This window comes from Centropristis striata, chromosome 21 (genome assembly GCF_030273125.1).
Source record: "Centropristis striata isolate RG_2023a ecotype Rhode Island chromosome 21, C.striata_1.0, whole genome shotgun sequence".
Taxonomy (NCBI): Eukaryota; Metazoa; Chordata; class Actinopteri; order Perciformes; family Serranidae; genus Centropristis; species Centropristis striata.
In genome coordinates, this window is record NC_081537.1 from 30,878,127 (window position 1) to 30,892,577 (window position 14,451).

General features: G+C 40.4%; 1 protein-coding gene across 1 annotated transcript in view; it reads right to left on the reverse strand.

The window, feature by feature from the left end:
- spata20 (spermatogenesis associated 20) overlaps positions 1 to 14,451 on the reverse strand; it is a 92,976-nt gene that overhangs the window by 37,597 nt on the left and 40,928 nt on the right. The window contains exons 13-14 of the mRNA XM_059324703.1: positions 13,253 to 13,461; positions 2,344 to 2,543 (exon numbers count right to left, since the gene is read on the reverse strand). Of these exons, the coding sequence (XP_059180686.1) occupies positions 2,344 to 2,543; positions 13,253 to 13,461 (409 nt within the window). The remainder of the gene's footprint in view (positions 1 to 2,343; positions 2,544 to 13,252; positions 13,462 to 14,451) is intronic.

Sequence of the window (14,451 nt, forward strand, 5' to 3'; positions counted from 1 at the left end):
AAAAAGAGGGGGGAAAGGATTTTGGGAGTCAGTGTGTCGAGGGATTAAGTGTGCATGTATATAGAGAGCTGAGCTAGAGGCCACGGTCCTCAGATGACCTCTCTTACTTTAACTGAGACAGAAATTACGTGTCAACACAGTACAGTAGCTTCTTGTTTAATGCCTAAATATCCTATGGGTTTTTTAAAGGGGAAGGGGTTGGGGACAGGGGCTATTTAGGGGGAGATAGCAGGTCAAGTGTCATGTGTGGAGAGTAACAAAAAGGCTGTTTCCACTACCGGGCAATACCCAGAATGAGGCGGGTCTCACTCGCCGAAACGCCCCTAATTTGAATACGAGCAGTCCGGAGCTGGCTTTTATCTGGACTTTTTTGGTCCCTGTGGAATAGCAGGGTCTTTTTTCTCCCCTGAAAAAAGCCTGATTACTGATTGGATAGATCGCTAAGCAGGATGTGACGTAGTACTCTACACGACAACAACACACGCCATTTGTAAAAGCCGGCAAAGCAGTGTTCTCAACTTAGCAACTTTGTTGCTAGATTTAGCAACTTTTCATACCCCCTTAGCAACTATTTTTCAAGAAAGCTACTTTGAGACAAATCCAGCGACCGCTTCTTACTCTTCTTAACGAGCCGCTTACGAGCCGGCCTCCGTTAAGAGCCGCCGTAGCGGCAGTTAGCTACAGTTAGCTCTGTAGCAGTGTGTATGTGCTGCTGCTGCAGGAGGTGTTCACTTAGCAATCTCTGTTTGTTTACAACAAGCACCAGAGACTTTCTGCACAGTTAGCGATGCTGTTAATTCACAATCGCTATGTTTATGATCAGCGGAGACTCTGTGCATAATTAGCCATGCTGCTTTCAGCTGCTGACGTTGTGCACAGTTAGCGACGGCGAAAACCAAACTTCACCTCCAGAGTCTCTAAATCCCTCTGGGGGCTAACTTGTAGTGGAGACACACAGAGTGAGCGGACTTTAGAGAGGGTGTGGCCTGAGACTTTAGAGAGGGCGTGGCCTGAGACTTTCCCAGCGGCCACTTTTCACTAGTGGAAACACGGCTAAAGTAAATGTACCTGTACACCTTTTTGAGGGTCTGTACTTAACTTGAGTTTTGATTAGAGCCTGACTGATATGGGATTTTTGAAAGCGATGCTGATACTGATTTTAGAGGGGGAAATTCAGTAATTTTTAGTAATTCAATAACTGTTTTACACCACTCCGCAAATGTAACCAAAGAACTACTTTCTCAAAATTACATTTTTTTAAATAATTTTTAACATTGTTATACATTATACTTGTGGTTGACTGATACAGGTCAATACAAGGCCGATGCCCATACCGATTATTTTGACATTAGTCTTAACGGATCCCGAAGTGCTGCCGATTTTTTTGGGACGATTCTTAAAGTCGATATTGCCTTTTCTCCCTCCAATTACATGATAAAAATGACACAATGATAACAAATGTTACACAAGTCTGAGTTTTTCTTTTTTCTGGTATCAGCTGTTGGCTCAGTGAAATGGGATCATTGATCGGCGAACGCACGCATGCAGCCGATGCATATACAGTTAAAAAACGCAAATATCGGTCTACCTCTACTTTATACAAACAATACACTCTCAGCAAATTCTTTAAATGATAACTGAGAAAATAAAGAATAAATAGGGATACAATACATTACATAATTACTGTTCAGTGTTAGTCAATTGCTGACTATTAAATAAAAATAATTTTAAAAAGTGACGCCAAGTAAAGTTTTGCTACGTTATATAATGTGTAAAAAAAGTTTTCATAACGGTACAGCATATAGTTTTTACTAAGAGCATGATGGGAAAAAATTGCATGGTAGGTAAAAAATGCTAAAAGAATCTAGTTTTGTAAATAGTGACCCTGAAAGATTCAGTGTGAGACTAAAAACTCTAAACACTTGTCTTTAGATGTGAGCAGGTCTTTTCCAAATCTTTTAAAGTCTTCTGCTGTACAGGTAGCATTAGTAACACAGTCCTCTGTGGCACTGCTGCCTGCTGTAACAGTGTAGTTTACTTCCACAAATTCATGTTCACTTCAGTGATTAATGATAACAGCGGTGAGTCAGCAGAGCCAATATGTAGATGTCCATTGTTTCAGAGAGCTCTTGCTCAGCTTTTGTTTACTTGCTGCGTATTGTTGATAATTGTTACGTCTTTTGTGCTTGCACCATTTGTCAGAAACACGCAGCAAGACATGACAATGAGTTTACGCAGGTAAACAGTGGAGGCGTAACAACAGGACAAAGTAAAGCACTCTGGTGCCTAAATGAACATTTACCCATCAACCCATGCTAGCTGGTGTGTGGATGGAAGAATAACCTGTTTGAGCGTGTAATGCTGAGCCATAAGAGACCGGACCATTTCAGGCAGCGCTATGGGGACCCTGGTCAGACGGTCGGAGAAGGCTGCCAGCAGCCGTTGGGACCTCTGGAGCCACTCCTGTCTTCCAGTGTAGTGGGACAGACGCAGGAGACTGGAGGCCGACACTGAGTTAGCACTGGGCTCAGCTCCATCCTGGTCTGAAAGAGACACACACAGAGACACGCAGCATTTCAAGAAGACTTATTATACTTTTCCTTATTTACTGTCATATATATATATATATATAGTTACAATGTCAGATGTTCATACACTGCAAAAAAGCCAACTTGTATTTTATGGCCTAAAACAGTGATTTAAGTTGGTAAAACTTGGAAATATAAATTATTGACATTTAGGGCAATAATGTAAGTTAGCACAACAAAGGAAGCCAGTTGTCTGCTCAAAAACAAGTTGGTGAGTTGTTGTTACTTATATCTTTAAGTTGGAGTTCACAACAAGGGACAATAGTTCTGATAACTCTTATTTCTTTGTTGTGAAATGCGGGAAAGTGGTGAAATTCGGTCATTAGGAAGGCTAGCGGCTAACTGATGTTAGCGGCTAACTGATGCTAGCGGCTAACTGAGGCTAGCAACGCTGCTTGTTACAGCTACAAGAGTAGCCATAAGCCTATCAATGCTAACTCAACATTGTGGTTGCAACATTAGCTGACATTTCATAGCGGCGTTACAATCGTGCCAATTCAGCACATTACAGAAGTTCGTACAACTTACAGTTGAGTTGACAAAAATCGGATTTCAGAGTTGAGCAAACTCAAAATCAAAACTTAAAATATTTTGTTTAATTGTCCAATTTAAAATTTTATCGAAGTTTGTTGCCTTGAAATTTTGAGTTCACCCAACTTTTCTTTTTTTGCAGTGTAGTAAACATGGCCAAATTCTCAACTAATGCAGTAAATGTATATAGAAGTAATCCCTTTGCACAAAAAGCTCAGGTTTTTATCCGCTCTGAACCAAGGTTATTACAGTTAACAGAAAACGAACAAAATAACAAAAACTAGAATTGAAAAAACATTTTCGTTAACTGAAATAAAAATAAAAATGAGAGGTTTTAAAAAAACGATAAGTAACTGAAACTGTGTTTTGTGGTGACAAAACTAACTAAAACTAACTAAAATTATAGTGAAAATGTCCTTCGTTTTCGTCTTTGTCAACTTTTTTCATACGTAAACCTTTTTGGTTGATATGAAATCTATTTCATCCATCTGGTTTTATGACTTAATAAACTTATTGGGGCTGAGATGGATCAGACAAAGGAAATAAAGGAAACATTTATTGTGACCTTATTGAATCTGGCACCCAACAAATACCCCATTACAAAAACAGTAAACTAATAAAAAGTAAACTAAAACTAAGAATTTTCCCCCAAAAAAAGACAGAATTAAAACAAGCAAAGTCACTCTAAAAACGAATCAAAACTAACTGAATTTGAAAATAAAAATTGACAACGAAATGAAAACTAAAACTAATGAAAAATCAGAAACTATTCTAACCTTGGTCTGTAAAGGGGACTTGTGGGTACCAATAGAACCCATTTCCATCACTATTGGTACCAATGGATTCCTTGGCTGTTCTTGTTTCTAATATGTTTTACAGTGCTTCAATTTTTTTTTGAATCGGGGTTGTACCATATGTCTTCATATATCTTGCAGCCTTCCCATGACTTCCCCCAGTACACATCCCAGAGTCTCGGTATGTGGTGTGATGTGATGGGACTAACAGATGACCTCATGACTTAGCCCTGTTAAGTGATTGGTCTTTATCTCTTATCAGTGTCCAATGAGAGCCTGGAGGTGATCTTCTCATAACCCATGACCTCGCTAATAGCGATGCTCTGATGCCAGTGTCTATGAATGTGTGTGTGTGTGTGTGTGTAAAAGAGAGAGAGAGAGCAGTTGCGTTGGTAGCTACCACAAGTCGCTTTTAAGTTAAACTGCAATTTTAGGTCAGTAGCTGAAAATAGCAACAAAAATAAACTCTACTGTACACTGTATATACTATATTTTTTATGACAAGCATGAATTTACAATCGCATATAAATGCATATGCACCCCCATGCATGACCGAACTGCAGAAATAATTTGATTTTATCCAGCAGTATGTTTCAGCTCTGCCCGAGCCCCGTGGCAGGGAAGCTTCAACACACACACACACACACACACACACACAAACACACATGCTGAAAATACACACAAATGTTGAAGGAATGAGTCTGTCAGCTTTCCACATTTCACATATCTCTTTCTCAGACAGACCCATGGAAAGAGGTCATATACATACATAGCTGTGACAAACATGGCTCCACATACATGCATACTCATAAAGTCATGATAGAATAGCCCAGAAACACAGTGCACTGATATTAAGTAGGTAAACAAAGAATTATGAAATAAATAATCACATTTTGATATTAAGTTCTTTTAAGTTATTTTAACCCATAAGAACCCAGACCTAGTGATCCTTAAAGGATGTGTTCTATAAGTGGACCACATGAACACATTTCTGATGTTTTAAAAAAAAAAATCTACCCCTAAATGTCAAAGATCTGTGATGACACATAAACATTACAATGGGCGTTTATGGTCTTTATGTTTATATTTCTTATTTTAAAATAGAAAAAAACTAGACACATTTTCTGCTTACAGAGACTTAAATTTAAGAAATTTACCTTTTTATTTTGCATCTCCATAACATTTATCAAAATTGTGACTTTAATTTGTGCAAGAAATATGGTCAGAACAAGTTAAATGCAATACAAGACACCCTATTAACGGATTAGAATTGTTAAATGGGTTTAAACTTCGCCTTGTCACAAAAAATACGCTTTTTAAAAGTAGCTACTTTTTCACATTTCTGTTTCCAGTCACAGCCACATTCTTGTCAAAGTCACATGACCACCACACCAGGGTGCTGAGTATATGTCGCTTAGGGATTTAATGAGTTAAGGTGAAGCATAAAGCTGAACATGGGAGATTCTAGAAGATTTAAAGTGTTTGTTACATGGGTGTCACCATGGGTTCTTATGGGTTAAGTTATTTTAAGGTTGTATGAGGTGCTTAAACATACGTGCATTGTCGACAGTATTATTACCAGCCAAACTAACTGACCAGCAATTCCTCGTCTACATGGAAAAATTACTGTTAAAAAAAAAGGACCTAGTCCTGTGAAGTCACCCATTGGTTTTGCACCAAAATGTTACAATTAACTCTGATGAAGTGAAACACTGTGAAAGGATAAAAGTTCTAAGACAAACGGTGTCTGCAGGAAATGGGAGTGACTTGTCAATCATTAGGCCAAGCCATAAAGCTTACCCTACTTTATATTTTATTTTTACTCTAAATGAGACCATAATTTACAAAATGAACATTATGCTGTAATGAAGAAGACTTGAAACTAGAGATTGAAACCATTCACCATAAATTCATGAGAATGTTTATTAATAGCGGAGCGGCTAAGTTCTCATTTATGGCAGAATCGTTCAGTTTATGATACAAGCGTGAAAATTGGCATGAGCACTCTCCATGGGTCACTTAACAAGAAAATTGTCCGAGACATTTGAAATTTTAAGATGGCGGCCATTTTTCAGCAGTTAAGTGATATAATGGTTTATTTGGTGATACAAGCATACAAATTGGCATGAGCAGTCTCTGTGGGTCCCTTGAGAATAAGCCACCCACAGTTACTTGAAATTCTAAGATGGCGGCCATTTTTCAAGATGGCCGACACCTTAAGCCAATTTTTATGCTTGTATCACCAAATAAACCATCTTGGAATTTCAAGTAACTGTGGGTGGGTTATTGTCAAGTTACCCATAGATACTGCTCATGCCAATTTGTCTTCTTGTATCACCAAATAAACCATTATATCACTTAACTGCTCCACTTAGGTGCCGGCCATCTTGAAAAATGGCCGCCATTGTAAAATTTCAAATGTCTTGGACAATGTTCTTGTCAAGTGACACATGAAGAGTGTTCATGCCAATTTTCACGCTTGCATCATAAACTGAATGATTATATCACTTAGCCACTCCACTATAAGTAAGAAATTGGGTCAATTTTCTATTGACTTTTATTGTATCTGACTTCTTTTTGCAATCAGCGGAGTCTCCCCCTGCTGGTCATTAGAAAGAATGCAGGTTTAAGGCACTTTTGCATCGGCTTCCCTTTTCAGACCTTGATGTTGCTGCTTGATGTAGACAAATTGATGTTGTTGAACAGAAAAAACCCACAGCAAAAAAATACTTTTGTCAAATGGGAATGCATCTAAAAGTGCATTTTGGAGATTTTAACAAGCAGCTCATTTTTTCAAATAAAAGTCAAATACGTTGCCAGATATTTACTTTACATCATTTTAACCTTACTCCTAAAAAGAACACAGGGGAGTGTAGCAGGACTGTAGAATGTAGAGTGGCAGTGTGGCAGGGCAATCCGTCTTGCACTGACAGGCTACGCTGCTGGGACAGGCGTCCACACTGCAGTGGCTGTAGCGTCACTAATGGGCTTCAACCCTACACAGCGCCGCCACCATAATGGCACAGTCAATCCCTCTCAGATGAGAAACCTCTCACATGTCAGCTCCGATAAACACACACAAATGCAGGTGTGACGGCACGCACAAAAGAAAGAACTCCAGCACACACACACACACACACACACACCCCCATCCTTGTTCTTCTATCTTTTTGAGGACCCTTTATTGATGTAATGCACTTCCCAGCCCCTTACCCTAACATTAACCATGACAACAACCCTAACCTAAACCTTATTATAACCTTAACTGGAAAAGTCTTGAAAATATACTTGGAAAGGTCCTGAAAATGCATCTGCAAAAGTCTTCAAAATGCACCTGGAAAGGTCTTCAAAATGCTCCTGCAAAAGTCTTGATAATGCACCTGGAAACGTCTTGAAAATGCACCTGGAAAAGTCTTCAAAATGCACCCTGAAAAGTCTTGAAAATGCAACTGGAAAAGTCTTGAAAATGCACCTGCAAAAGTCTTCAAAATGCAACTGGAAAAGTCTTCAAAATGCACCTGCAAAAGTCTTGAAATGCACCTGGAAAAGTCTTGAAAATGCACCCTGAAAAGTCTTGAAAATGCAACTGGAAAAGTCTTGAAAATGCACCTGCAAAAGTCTTCAAAATGCAACTGGAAAAGTCTTCAAAATGCACCTGCAAAAGTCTTGAAATGCACCTGGAAAAGTCTTGAAAATGCACCCTGAAAAGTCTTGAAAATGTACTTGGAAAAGTCTAGAAAATGCACCTGGAAAAGTCTTCAAAATGCACCTGCAAACGTCTTGATAATGCACCTGGAAAAGTCTTCAAAATGCACCTGCAAAGGTCTTCAAAATGCACCTGCAAAAGTATTGAAAATGCACCTGCAAAAGTATTGAAAATGCATCTGCAAAAGTCTTGAAAAGGGCTTGACCTCGACTGAGTTAAAATCAGATCATATTACTGAATGTAAAATTAAAGAGAGTTTGTTTTCTTCCAGTAATACTTTGACACCAAGTCCTTACCCTCAAACAGGCCCAAAAAAAGTGAGGACAGACCAAAATGTCCCCACTTTCCAAAGTGTAGAATGTACTAGTACACACACACACACACAAACCATCATCTCAGATCTATCCACACTTCTTAACAGAAATAACTATTAGCCTTTCCCCCTCCTGCTCCTGTCTGAACTACTTGCACCAAGCTATCTGTCACAGCCAGGAGTTTGTTTATGTGTGTGTCGTTCCTTTTTAGGTGAAAAAATATAGAGCTGTGGCATCTGGAACACTAAAACTGACAATTTTCCTGATAAAATTCTCATATTAGTGTTTGTTTGTTTTTCTTAGGCGGAGGTTAAATGTTAGCTGTTAGTTGTTAGTGGTGAATCATGAAGTACATTTGCTACCTTTTTATGGAATTATGCATTTTACTGATTTTTTGATTAACAAAACAAACAAAACAAAAACCTCTGATGATAAGAAAGACAAAAGACACAGTGTGAGACCCATCAGGACAGAGAAAACATCAGTCTATTGACAGCACATTATTATAAGAAGGCATTATGCTAAGTAGAGATGTCAAAAGAATAAAGAATAAAAGCGGGAGAATAACAGTAGATGGTCGCTGTCACACTGAATAGCTTGAGAGGAAAAACAAAAGCAAGCTGGAAACAATGAGACCCAGACTGGACATTTCAGTCTGACGGATCAAAGTTTTATGTCTGCATGTCCACAAAGTGTCAGTGCCAGCAGCCATCAGCTGGAGGAGTGGGTTGGTAGACAGGCTGCAGTGAAATTCAAGGTCATACCCATTTATATTTACACCCCATCAGTCCCTGAGTCCAAAAATCCTGTTTTAGCCACAATCATTGTGAGGTAATGTAGCTTAGCAACATCAAACATCAAAATCAGTAAAATATGTAGTTTTGTGTACAATTGTTTGGATTGTGTTGAGAGTAAAGCATTTATATTGTTTTGTATGTATTGGACATGTTTTGTATGCGTTGTGATAAGCAGATTTTAAAAATAACTAAGCCAACCAAGTAACATCCATGAAAAGTGAAGCCAATGCAGTAGCCCCTTAAACCTGCATTCTTTCTAATGACCAGCAGGGGGAGACTCCGCTGATTGCAAAAAGAAGTCAGATACAATAAAAGTCAATAGAAAATTGACCCAATTTCTTACTTATAGTGGAGTGGCTAAGTGATATAATCGTTCAGTTTATGATACAAGCGTGAACATTAGCATGAACACTCTCCATGTGTCACTTGACAAGAACATTGTCCGAGACATTTGAAATTTTAAGATGGTGGCCATTTTTCAAGATGGCCGACACCTAAGTGGAGCAGTTAAGTGATATAATGGTTTATTTGGTGATACATCCATCTTGAAAAATGGCCGCCATCTTAGAATTTCAAGTAACTGTGGGTGGCTTATTGTCAAGGGACCCACAGAGACTGCTCATGCCAATTTGTAGCTTAGCAACATCAAACATCAAAATCAGTAAAATATGTACTTTTGTGTACAATTGTTTGGAGTATAGTATTTATATTGTTTTGTATGTATTGGACATGTTTTCTATGTGTAGCGATAAGCAGATTTAAAAAATAACTAAGCCAACCAAGCAACATCCAGGTCTTAAAAGTGAAGCCAATGCAGAAGCCCATTAAACCTGCATTCTTTCTAATGGCCAGCAGGGGGCGACTCCACTGGTTTCAAGAAGAAGTGACATTGTATAGATGTCTATGATAAAAAGACTCTACACCCAACTCGATTTATTAGGTAATTAAATATTTTCCTAATGAGTTTTATGGTCGCAATCATTAGTTTCAAGTCTTCAATACAACATGGTGTAGATTTCGTCTCATTGTTCCTTTTGGAGTAAAAATAGATGCGAGTTAGAGGATGAAGCCCAGGTCGGGTGAACCATCGACCTTCTCCTTTACTGCCAAGAGGAACTGAATAGTGTCAAAGCATCGTAACTGAGGCCCTGTTTACACGAGGACACTTGCAGGTAAAAACGTCAAAATATTTTATCAGAAGTGCCTTTCGCTTAGACGGTGACAGCATTTTTGTGGCTTAAATACGCAAAAATCTGAAACCACCCTCCAGAGTGGAAAACTGTAATCTGCTCTGCCATAGCGTGTCTGTCTACACTGCCAAGACACAAAACTCTGCTCAGATCTGCTCACGTCACGTACGCGTTTATGTCACATACATGTGCCAGTTGAGGGAAATAAACAAACATGTGGGATTATTTCCATGCGTCGGCATTACCTTCAAGCTGCTCTGGAGAACTTTGTGGAAGGAGTAGCTGATGAAAATACGTGGCGTGAAAACTTCCACATGCCCAAAGATGCTCTTATGGCTTTAAGTGGTGCCGCCTGGCATGCATACCCAATCCAATTCCACACACTTTTGCGTCACCGTATGCAGCAGATTTCCTCCTGAAAACGCTCGTCTAAACGCGGAATAAAAAGTGAAGACGCAACGCCACTTTTACGTTTTCTGTTCAGACCGTCATCATGTAAACGTAGCCTGAAAACCTTCTCATAAACCAGTTGAACAAAGGATGGCAGACGATCAAAGACTATAATTCATCTAAGATCACTGTGTTTATGTTGAGTTAACATTTTAGATTGTACACCATTTGCACTCTTGTATGTAAGACAAACAATAAAACGTAGGGGGAAAGAAAATGCAGTTATGGCGGTAACAAGCTCTACCCAGCATGCGTGACATGGAGCGGTACTGCTGTGATGCAGATACAACACAGCCCTACCACTGATTAGTACCAACGACTAAAAGCATTTAGGTTGTGAATGTCACGCTGTCTAAATTCAACATAGTTTTCATATTTATGCCAATGGTGCATCTTATACCAAAGTTGATAGTCAAAGTTTAAGGGCAACAAAGGAAAAAAAGAAGAAAAATGCATTGAGTTAAAAAAATGTATTTCAGATTCCCCATTCAACATTGTGCAGGCTGTTTCAATCTGTCAAAGGCAGATGGAGTAACAATGGAGACTGATTTGACAGCTCTGGTGATCAAAGTAGCTGAAGAATCAGAGCAGCAGTCTTTGAGTGGCCTCATAGTGGAGAAGTTCAACTTATAAGTGCGTGAAAGATGGTTGCACTTCACTGGAGGTGGGTTGTGAAGGTCAGTATTCCTTTGCTCTCGTTTTTTATCCGCTCCCTGCTCATCAATCCATCCATCTATCCTTGCTTACCTCCTCTCCTGTGGTTTAAGTGTAGCAATGGAGTGAAACTGGCAGCAAGATTACAGCAGAAGCCATCTAGTTAAGCTCTGGATCAATCAATAAGATGAAAGATACAGACAGGAGAGAAACAGATGGATGAATAGATAAATGGATGAATGATAACGCCCAACAATTTGCTTTCTTTTGGTTCAAAAAATGACACGCATCTTTTCTGTGATCACATTGTGCCAATGTGTTGATATTAACCAACTGTCTGCCCAAACCCTGTATTTATTCATTTGTCTCAACTGTCCATCCTTGAACCTGTCTAAGCCACAGAGGTATGCTCCGGCAGAACTGTTAATCCTTCACCTGTCTATCAATACTCCCCTGAATCTCTCAACCCATTAGAGCTACAGCCAGCAGCAGTAGCACCACAACCTGATGGATTTTCTACAGCTGGATGGTAAAGTTGGTTTGGTCAAAATTGAGAGGTTTTGGCGGCACCTTTAGAGAATATGACATTTCTGGTGGCGTTCAGTAATAGAAGTAATGCTAAGTTGTGGATAATGCATGGATTTGGACCACATGAATAAAAATGAAGAATATGGCAAAATTGAAGCTAAAACATCTTGATCACGTCAAATAAATTATTTTCTAAAAAATGGTTTCTGTTACTGTATTAGGCATGTTTCCATGAGGTACTTTCCCCTCTAGTGAGCCGCTCTGGGTGTGGCTTGGGAGAGAGGATCCACCCAAGATCCACCCAACTTCACCAGTTAGCGGCTCAGGTAGCGGCTCAGAAAGTACCTGCCTCGGGTAGGTACTTTCTGAGCCACTACTGACTAGTCAACGCTGATTGAATATGGTTGAGGCGGCAACATGTATGATTAATTTGTAGACTGGTGCAAACCAGAAGCTTAGGGGTTAAAATATTTTGCTCTGCTGACTGCAACTGGGAGAGACTGCTGCGGGAGGATTGGGCCGCTTGTGAGTGCTTTGGGACGGCGCCTGCTACTCATTAGCCATGTTTCGAGTAGGGGGAAAAGTGGCCACCAGGAAAGTCTCAGACCACACCCTCTCAAAAGTCCACTTACTCTGCGTGTCTTAAGTTAGCCCCCAGAGGGATTTAGAGACTCCGGAGGTGACGTATGGTTTTTGCCGTTGCTAACTGTGCACAACGTCAGCAGCTAAACAGCATGGCTAATTATGCACAGAGTCTCCACTGATCATAAACATAGTGATTGTGAATTAACAACATTGCTAATTGTGCACAGAGTGTTCGGAGCTTGTTGTAAACAAACAGAGATCGCTAAGTGAACACCTCCTGTAGCAGCAGCACATACACACTGTACTGCCACAGAGCTAACTGTAGCTAACTGCCGGCTAGCGGCCGGTGGCCGGCTTGTTAAGAAGAGTAAGAAGGAGTCGCTGGATTTGTCTCCCGTCGCTTTCTTGAAAAAATAGTCGCTAAGGGGGTCTGAAACGTCGCTAAATTCAGCAACATTCAGGAGAAAAAAGGCCCCATTCTTCCACAGGGACGAAAAAAGTCCCTCCAAAAGTCTCCAATAACACCAGAAAAAGTCGTGAGACTTGACACTAGTCGTTTTTTTGAAAAACAGTCGCTAGTTGCTAAGTTGCTAAGTTGGCCCCACTGCTTGCTGCGTCGGTCTGTTGTCACATTCGAACTCCGTTGGTTAGCTGCTAAAAAAGTACTTGTATGGGAACAAAGGCTGAGGGGAACCAACTAGTAGGCGGAGCCAAAACACTCAGCCGCTTTACTAGTACTCAGTGGAAACACGGCTATTGATAAATGTTCAAGTGTTTTTGATAAGGGTTGATTAGTTATTTAATGCTAAAAAATGATGATGTAATGTCATGAATGGTGGCTGTTATTGACTCGCGAATGGTCAGGAGAATGTATGGGCAGGACCTCACAACTCACTACTGTGCAGACTCTGGCACGCGGGAAGATGGCAGCTCCTGTATCCAAGGTATTTTTGTAGTAATTTTGTCCAGTAGAAGTGGAGCTGCCTCGTCCATTCTTTATGAACAGTATATGATATGGACTCTTAAATCATGCTACTGTTGGTACCACAAAGGGCTGTTAATTCCAGATGCAGACTGGTGAGATCTATTCATATATCAATGTATCCATGCCTCACCCTCTTTCAGTTGCAGCAGTACAGTGGTGTCACTGGGATCACTGCAGAAGTAGCCTCCGCCCTGGTCATCCCAGAACAGCACGTCCTGCCTGAGCTGCAGCTCCTCTGCCCACTGCAACCACTCTGTCTGCAACGTGGCCTCATACAGGTCCAGCAAGCCGCAAATGATGAAGGCATAGTCATCCAGGAAGCCAGAGATAGGCGGAGATCTGGGGAATACAGCGGGGGGAAGAGATATAAAAATCTGTGAAAAAAGAATGAGGACGGTTTTCATTAAAAATGTATTGATAGATCAGTGCGAGGAGAGTGGAGATGGGTTACTGTTGGTGAACTAGTTCAGCTTCTTGTTTTCCCCTTTATCTTTTCCATATGAAATGCTTGTTTACTGTGCCTGAAGAAGATCAGGTTATGGTTTCCATCCAGACAGTATGGAAACCCAGAGGAATTGGCTTGAAAGATAATAAAAAGCCTGGAGGAGTTATCTATGACAGTATGGGGCTACATTACGATACACATAGTGAGCTGAGTATAATCTCTCCCTACAGCCTTTTTCTCTAAGTGAAATTACTCATCTGCTTTTTCTGTGCATGTCACACTGTAGAAGGCGAATGAGAGACATTTATACATGCATACACTGAGTACAAACAGCCTTTGAAGTTTCAAGTGAAGCAGCACAGTAATTAGGCAAATCTGGTTCCAGTTTGTCCATCCCACCTCCCTCTAGCATCAGGGTGCCACCTCTCCCTCCACCTGTCGCTGCCTTTTTCTTCTCATATCATTTAATGTTGGCCTCTCACCCACATGCAAATGGGGTTATAGGTCACTGACAACTGAGCTCTCGCAAAACTCTGTCCACGGTGAAGATTTTCAGTTCTAGTGTTCATGTGTAGGCAGAGAGTTTTTGACTTTCAGTAGCTTGAAATGTGACGTTAGCGCAGCACATGAGACTATGGCGGGACAGATAAGAGTGTGTTTGATGAAGTCTCCTTGCTTGGCCGGTGATAGATTTGTGTCGAACTGTCATTATAGCCCATCTGAGCAGTTCATGCCAGGCTCGAATCAAACCCACCACTGATGATGAATGTCATCAAAAGACGCTTTTTTCTCAAAAGTCGCAGGTGTCAAAGCTGTGTTGACAGGAAAGAGGCAGACTAGAAAACCGCAAAACCAACTGGGGCATTGGGGTGGGGCATCAAGGC